At 44.5% G+C, this 8,484-nt stretch overlaps 1 protein-coding gene across 1 annotated transcript; it reads left to right on the top strand.

Moving 5' to 3' along the window:
• Positions 1-978: 978 nt before the first annotated feature.
• On the top strand, positions 979-8,248 carry ZNF367 (zinc finger protein 367). Its single transcript, XM_042455398.1, has 5 exons — positions 979-1,561; positions 2,741-2,891; positions 3,990-4,109; positions 5,430-5,568; positions 5,826-8,248. The coding sequence occupies exons 1-5, from the start codon at positions 1,199-1,201 to the stop codon at positions 6,076-6,078; spliced, it is 1,026 nt and encodes a 341-aa protein (XP_042311332.1). The 5' UTR covers positions 979-1,198; the 3' UTR covers positions 6,079-8,248.
• The last annotated feature ends 236 nt before the right edge of the window (positions 8,249-8,484 follow it).

The following is an 8,484-nucleotide window of genomic DNA, read 5'->3' as shown; positions in this document are numbered from 1 at the left end:
TATTATTTTTATTATTATGGCTGAGGGAGTTTGCCATTGACATCTTCCTGAAGCTGAGTGTGACTTGCCTGCCCAGGGTCGCTCAGTGGGTTTACATGGCAGAGCTGAGTTTCTAGCCCGGCTCCCAAGAGTCATAGTCTGGCATTCAAACCCCTGGGCCAGACTGGCTCTCTGGGAGTCATAGGCCCCCAGACACTGGACTATTGTTTATTAGGGATCCAGCCTCATCCGCACACTTTAAATCTACACTCATCCCTCCCTATTTGTGGCATTGATTATTCATGGATTTGATTAATGTGTTCTCTCTAGGAATATCTAGGTCCTCCAGTGCAACTCTATGGTCAACTTTAACTAAACGTTGCACTGAAAGACCTAGAGATTCCTAGAGTACTCTTCTAGGCCTTTATAGCTCCTCCAGATCAGTTCTATAGCCAGTGTCTGTCGGACGTTGACCATAGAGTCTCCCTGGAGGACCCAGAGATTCCTAGAGAGGCCTCCTCCTCAGGTGAAAACAGGGCGTTTCTGTTACTTGTGTCTTTTCCGCATTCAGGGGTCCTAGCGCGAACACGGAGGGACAAGTGTATATACATGATAGGCATCCAGAGGCCAAGCCTCCTGAGGCCCTTGCCGATAGGCCAGACGGGGGCCTGCTGTTGGAACAGAATAGCGCGCCAAATCCTGTTTACGGAGAATTTAACCGCCAGCGACAGAGCCCGCCCCTTCCCAGCGCGGGAGCCAATCAGCTCCGGGCCCTCACTCCCTGAGTGGCACGCCCTCCCCGAACACTTTCGAATTCTATTGGCCGGCGCCGCACAATCGGGAGCCAATGGTTGAGGCCGGACGCGGCCAAGCCCGACCCAGCGCCTTCCTTCTCTAAACGGCCCCCGCCTTTGAACCAGAGGAGGACGGCGTTGTTCTTGTAGGCGATTGGCTAGGGGCACCTGTCATTTTAGTGACGTCGGCGCCAGCCTCCGCGATTGGTTCCGCCCAGGCGCGAAATGTAACGCGGGAAAAAGTCTCTGGTCCGGAGGCGGCGGATTTTGGGGCTGCGGCTGCAGCGTGTGGGAAGCCAGGCCGCGGTCAGATTCAGGGGCCGGCGCGGGAGAGGCGGGGTCTCCGCGGCTTCTCCGCCATGCAGCCCTAAGGGGGCGCTGAGGAAAACCCGGCGGCGGTGAAGACTCAGCCATTCCGGTGCAGGATGTCTGAGGCGCCGGCCCTCCTTCGCCCGTCGGACTCCCCGAAGCGCGTCCTGGTCTCCGTCATCAAGACCACCCCGGTGAAGCCGCCCCAGGGAGAGGATCCTCCCGCCAGAGCCCACCCCCAGCAGCAGCCGCCGCCGCCGCAGCCCATCCCCAGCAGCCCGGGCTTCAGCGAGTTCATGGTCTACCCGTGGCGCTGGGGGGAGAACGCGCACAACGTCTCCCTCAGCCCTCCCGCCGCCGCCGCCCCCCTCCAGGCTCTCCGCGACGGGGCAGGAGACAGAGGAGGAGGAGGAGCCGACAAAGAGGCCCGCGACGAAGAAGCCGGCAGCCCGGACAGCGGCCTCGGAGGACACCTGAGGGTGAGGGACCTGGATGCGAAAGGGTTAAAGCGGAGGGAGGGAGGGAGCGGCGACGGTTGGAATGAACGAGGAGGGCGATTATTCAAAGGTCCCAGTAAGCCCCGCCCCCTCTTCCTCTTCTTCCTCCTCCCTCGTTTCCTCGAAGGGCGAGGGTTCAGTCACTTCCGTGGCTGCGGTTCACGCTCTCAATGACGACAGCCCCTCCCCCCGCGCGCCAAAACCAAATGTCTTTTTTTCCCCATTCCTTAACCGTCGGCCTCGGGCCCGTCTCGCGCCCGCACGCCAGCAGCCAATCAGCTGCGAGGAGGAGGAGCAGGAGCAGCGCGCGCAGGCGCCGTTGGGCCCCTTTCCCTTAGAACGTTGGGGCGGGCGCGCGGAGGAGGGGTTCAAGAAGGGGCCCAAAGCGCACACGGTAGAAGTTTGGGGCCACTTTAAAACTGCCCTGGCTCCTCCTCAGCCAATCAGCGAGGAGTACTGCGCGCGCAGGCGCCGTTCGGCCCCGTTTCCTTGGAACGTTGGGGTTTAAAGGGGGCGTGGTTTGCAGAAAGTTTGAGGGCGCTTTAAGTTGTCCTGGTTCCCTCAGTGCTAGGGAATTCTGGGAAGTGTAGTGTTTGTAAGACGTTTAGCCTTCCCTGTCAGGGGCAACAAGCTGCTACAGCTCCTACAATTGCGCCAGGGCTCTCTGTTGTGTGAAACAGGGTTAATAAATGGAGCGCCATGGAGTCGAGATCTTCCCAAACCTCCTCCTGCATCTTTTGAGGGGACATGGGTCCTCAAAACACACTGCAGAAATAATCCAGGTTGAAACCGCTTCGACTGCCCAGGCACAGTGCTAGGGAACCCTGGGAATGGTAGCGTATTGTGGCCCCAGAGCTCTCTGACAGACAAGGTGAAACATCTCACAAAACTACAGTTCCCAGAATGCCCTAGCACTGAGCCAGGGCAGTTAAAGCGGTCTCAAACTGGGTTATTTCTGCATTGTGTCTTGGACCTTTCTCTCCCATTCAAAACCCTTACCAGACTGTACTGAGATCATTTGTTCTTTGGTCCAAAAAGTACTGAAGAAATAATTGTAACGTATTAAGTTAAATCTTATTAATTTCATTGCAAAATCAGAAACATTTTTGCATCTCTTTCCACAAACGTTAGTGTTCTGATTACGACCTGTTTGTTCCTTAGGATGGCATTAGACGCGGCCGGCCGAGAGCAGATACGGTCCGGGATCTGATAAGCGAAGGGGAACATTCTTCTAGCAGGATCCGCTGCAATGTTTGCAACAGAGTTTTCCCACGAGAGAAGTCTTTACAGGCGCACAGAAGGACTCACACTGGTAAGTGGAATTCATCAACACACAGCCAAGGAGATACACAGGGTTTCTGTCTTTTACAGCAAAATGGAAAGATGTTGGTCAGTCACAAAGTAGAAAACGCAAGGTGCTGACATTTGTAGGCATGGCAGTTTGTCTGTATCCAGACTAACATTGTGTGGCAACTGTCAATCTAATAAAACAATCAGAAGATGGTACTGGAACTGTTTGCTGATTATAATGCTGATAGTTGCCTTCCCCTTCTTAAAAAATGAAAACTAATATTACCATACACATTCAGCATGTCATAAAAATGTGCCTTCAGGTTGTTTCTGACACATGGCAACCCTGTCGTGGGGTTTTCTGAGGCTGAGAGTGTGTGACTTGACAAAGGTCACCCAGTAGGTTTCCATGGCCAAAGAGGGATTTGGACCCTTGTCTCCAGAATTACAGAGCTTCATAAATATGTGAAAACCTTGTCTTAAACATTTATTGATATTTTTCCATTTCTCTAAAAGCCGGCCAAATCTTATTGTGTGTATTGTGTTCTTTCATGAATGACTTGGCAAAGGAAATAGCAAGTCACTCTGAAGTTCTTGTCACTTTCTTGGAATTACTGGCTACTGTCCATCCAGTTAAGCACTTACTCTGTTGTAAGAATTAGGTTCACACTTATTGTTTTGACAGCAAGTTTGTTGTGAAATGTGTTCTTCCACTGAAAACTGAATTCTAAAGGAGCCTTAATTCTGGATCATGATCATTCTGGTGCATGTTGTCAAGGACTTAGCATAGAAGTATAGCTTTTCTTTCAGAAGCTTCAGAACCTATTAATATTTACCTACTCTGGTAATTTAGCAGCAGCTGTTTGTATAAAACTGTTGCAATTATTAGGATACGGCCATCCCCATGCACTTTGCTAATGAAGATGTCTTCATTTGTACTGTTGAAAAGCATCAATATGTTACCACTCTGTCAAATTAACGAAACACACCAGAAATATGGCAACATAGTTTGCCCCAAAACAAAATCAAGTTCTAAATACCTTAGTTTCCACAAAGCATCCCAGTAAAATGTGAGTTATAATATAGTAAGTACATGTTTGATGTTCAATTTTCTCCACAGGTGAAAGACCATATTTGTGTGACTACCCAGAGTGTGGAAAAGCCTTTGTTCAGAGTGGACAGCTGAAGACACATCAGCGTCTCCACACAGGAGAAAAACCTTTTGTTTGTGCAGAAAATGGTGAGCCTTGGGAAGATCACCTTTAATCAAATAAACTGCTATGAATGAGAGTCTTGTAAATAAGTCCACAGAGTTACCAGTGTACTAATTTTTATTTATTCGCTCACAAAGGGGATAATGGCCTGCGTATGCTGGCTGCAGTGGAGAGAAGCTTGCTTGCTTTAACAGCTTTCAAGTGAACTATTAAGAGGAAGGATGGGGGTGAAAAATGTACTTTGTATCTTGGAATGTGCTAGGAGGCATAAAACCTCATCAGGGGACAATACCTGAGGTTGGGGGAGATGGATGACAAGAAAGTTGATAGTGTTCTTGAAATATGAACTAGGGCTACTCAGGCGGTGGGACTTGGTGAGGAGCTACTAGAACTGGGTTGGGGTTGCAGGAGCCAGGAAGAATGAGATTCTCTTATTACCTTTGCAGAAGATAATGGGGATAATGCTTAACTGGTAAAGTGAGGGTTTCTGAGGGTCTATCCATTATGATTGTCATGGCTGGATCCTAAATGGTGATAGAGATATATGAAATCGTAAGGCAGGGGTAGGCAACCTGCGGCCCGCGGGCCGGATGCGGCCCGGCAAGGCCTTGGGTCCGGCCCCAGCCTGGTCCTGCCGCCGATTGCCGCCGGGGCCTTTGGGGGGCAATTGTCTATAGAAGCCTCAGAAACATGCATTTATATTAACATTTTTAAAAATAATCAGCAAATTTTTTCGCGTGTCCTCCATTTTTTAAAAAAAGTGTCTTCCATTTGAACATTTTGTCCTACATTTGTCCTGGTTTATTTATATATTTAATTTTTTAAAAAATTATTTAATTATTTATTTTTTGGCTTTGGCCCCCCAGTTGTCTGAGGGACAGCAACCCGGCCCCCGGCTCAAAAAGGTTGCCTACCCCTGTCGTAAGGTGTAATTCAGTGGTGAGGAAAATATACTTTTCAGCATAAGAGGTATTGTTCCTTACATTGATAGGCTTCAGCTTCTATACTTCAAAAAGATAACTTGTTTTTACTAGGGTTAATCCGATTTCCTGGATTAAATATAAAAGCAACTCAGAATAAATTCACAGTCAGAAATTGGGCCTCCAGGGAAATATCTTGGAGGATATGAGCAAGAAAGCACAATCAGGAGCCTGGGAGGTGAGCTGAATTGTTCATATTGATTTAAAAAAATATCCGGCTGTCAGGCTTGGGAGTCTATAGGTCATAATAATCATCTAGCTAATGTTTTTATATTAAGTATTCCAGACTAAATAGTATTTTATACATAGGGAAGATGGTGTAATGAGTTTGCATCTAAATGCTCAGTGTTCTTTTCTTCTAATAAGGGTGTGTAAGCAGATTTACACATGCAAACCGTCATTGTCCCAAGCACCCCTACGCAAAGCTGAGGCGAGAAGAACCAACGGACAGATTGAATAAAAAGCAAACTGCAGATAACAAAGCTGTTGCTGAATGGTTAGCAAAGTAAGTCTTTTATATAAACCTAACATTGAGGGCTTAGAAATTGTTAAGTTTGGGGAGAATCCACTAAATTATACTCTTTGTTATCTTGGTATTTTAGGTATGTATCCCACTATCTGCTATTTTTAAAAACAATGCCTGCCTTTGTTTTGAATGAACCAGGTTTTCTTAGCTTAATGACATGAAAAATCACTCAGGGCCTAGATAGCTACCATGTTTTAGTATTAATTTGTAATGCTGGGTTTCATTTTTACTGACAGATACTGGGAAATGAGAGAACAGCGTACGCCTACATTGAAAAGTAAGACTACCCATAAGCCTGACCAAGAGCAGCAAGATCCCATGGAATATCTTCAGTCTGAAGATGATGAGGATGAGGAAAAATATTCTGCCCATTTAGTCCCTTGTACCCGTGTAAACGCTTGCATGGGGCAAGAACAACGTGAACGCTTGCATGGGGCACTGGCGCTCATTGAGCTGGCAAACTTGGCAGGAGCTCCACTGCGGCAGTAGTAGAAAACTGGACCTGCTGATCAGGAAAATGTACTGCATTGTGGGTACTTAAACCAATTAGCTTCTGGGCATAAGCTAAGCACCTTATTTGCTTCCATAGGCTGCTATTATGTAGAACTTATGAAGAATGTTGTTGCCCCAAAGATGGGGTAAGAGAATTGCACTTTTTGTATGGTAAGACAGTTGTAAAGCTTTTTAAAGTATTTTGTAAATAGAACACTGTAATAAAGAGTGGGAAATGCTTGTGTAACAGAAAGTTAGATTTGCAAGGTTAGGGCTGTGCTTTTAATCACAGCTATGTGGAGGTAAGTTTCTGCAAACAGTGGAACTTACCTCCATGTAAAAGTGTTTAAAATCAGGATGCCAGTCATTCTTTCATTCAGTTCTCACAGGAAGCACTTTCTGAACGCATAAAGTTGAAATAATGGTACATGTTTTTTTAAAAAAAAGATTTTTTTCCCTTTAAAAACAATGTTGAATCTGAAAACGTGAACCATCCATGCTTTTTCAAACATCAGTATTTGGCATAGCATCATTGACAAGGATGCCAGATAGCTGTCTTGCCCTTGTAGGATCATAGAATAATTGGGTTACATTTTGTTCAGGATTTTCACTGTGACTGCGGACATGGAGAGTGACTTTGCATTTATGGATTGAGATCTCAGCAGTCTCTTGGTTGAGTAGCACTTCTTGTTCTTAATAGAATGTTGGGAACGTTTGCACATTGTTCAGCTCACCTATAACTGAGTGCTTAGTCTTGCAGAACCTAGCTATCATGATATCACAATAAGTGTGAATTTCAGATTTCTTAGACCCTATAACTATGGCATTTGTGTTTTGTTCAGATATTTACAGGGTTGCGTTGGTTTATAGTAAAATATGTTACAATAATCTCATTAGCAAACACTAAGGTAACTGCTTCAAATGATTTTCTGGCAGATAGTTGTTTTTTTCCTTGAATAACATCACCTTATTGCTTTATTTGGAGCTTTCAGCCAATTTTGTATTCACTAACTGTAGCTCAGTTTTTGATAAAACTGCAAGATACTTGCTGTCCAGCTAGGAAATTAGGCTTCCAGCAGTAGTTGCAAGTGTGAAATATTTGTGTTAGTATTCTCCTCTAAATGAAGTTAGAGAATAGCACTTAGTGCTCTTGAGCACTGAAAAGAAAATAAATTTTGGGCAGGACACTGTACTGTTCTTAATAGTTTTAAGTAATTTATCATATGCTAGATTTGTGCCTTGATAACTGTCTTGAGCAAATTACTATACAGTAGTTGCATAATAGAGCCTTTACTAAGGTGAGGGCTACTGGCAGAAGCATATGAACTACCTGATCTTTGTTCAATTAATGCTCTGTAATTCATTCTGATCACAGCAAATATGCAAACAAGATAATTTATCCCTGTAAAATTTAATGGCCAATGTCTTAACTGGCAAGATGAAGGTATATATGCATTTTTCATATTTCCAGGATTATTATTGTGTTACTCTGTTTTGAATCCAGGTATCTCATAGCAGATACTTTTGCCCCAATCCTTGAGGGAGTGCTTTGAGGGTTCTTGAAACGAAGGTGGGAAAATCATTTTCTGTAGTGGGATATCTGAATCCCTATGTCTGTAGTATGCATTTCATTTTGGTACATCTGTAGACTTATGTATTAATGTTTGCAGACAGATAGATTTGAGAACAAGGCCTCACTTCTTGATACACACAAACATTCTCCCCCTTTCACCATATTTACACTGAATACATATTAAAATATGTATTTAATCAAAATACATTCTGCCTAGCTGTAGGCAAGTTGAGCTGCTTTGCCAATTATGTATAAAATACATCTTTGGAACAATTGCAACCATTTGTCAATAAATAAATAAATAGTTTTTAAATGCGGTGATTCAAGAATTCTCTGCTTCACATGATTAAGCTGTACTTTCAGCATGACTTTAAATGCTATAATTCTAATAAGCTTTGAATAAAAAGTTGTGTGAATTTTAAATTTGTGTCAGTGGGATAACATTTGGTTCATAATTGACACTGGTATACACCTTCAGCCTCATGGAGAAAGTTCTGGCAGTTCTGATGTGTGCATAGTTCTGCGTCTGGTTCTTCTTTATTGAGAACTGTACCAACCAGTTTAATCTGCCATTAAAAAATGGGAAAACTCTTAGTTGCATTGTGTATACATCAGAGACCTTGTTTAGCCTGCATTTGTTCCTCTTCTCCCACTACCACTGTCATCTGCCATCTTTTACCCATTGAATTAATTTTGAGAGATCACTTTAGAATTCAAGGTTCTCTCTAAATATTTACAGTAATTTCACTGTAGCACACTGATCTGAATTAGTTATGCTAGCTAGGAAAATTATGCTCACACCCCTTGTGGGTCTGGATATAAAGGTCATA

Source organism: Sceloporus undulatus, chromosome 2 (genome assembly GCF_019175285.1).
Source record: "Sceloporus undulatus isolate JIND9_A2432 ecotype Alabama chromosome 2, SceUnd_v1.1, whole genome shotgun sequence".
NCBI lineage: Eukaryota > Metazoa > Chordata > Lepidosauria > Squamata > Phrynosomatidae > Sceloporus > Sceloporus undulatus.
The sequence above is the reverse complement of the archived record's forward strand: the minus strand, read 5'-3'. Positions and strand labels throughout refer to the sequence as shown.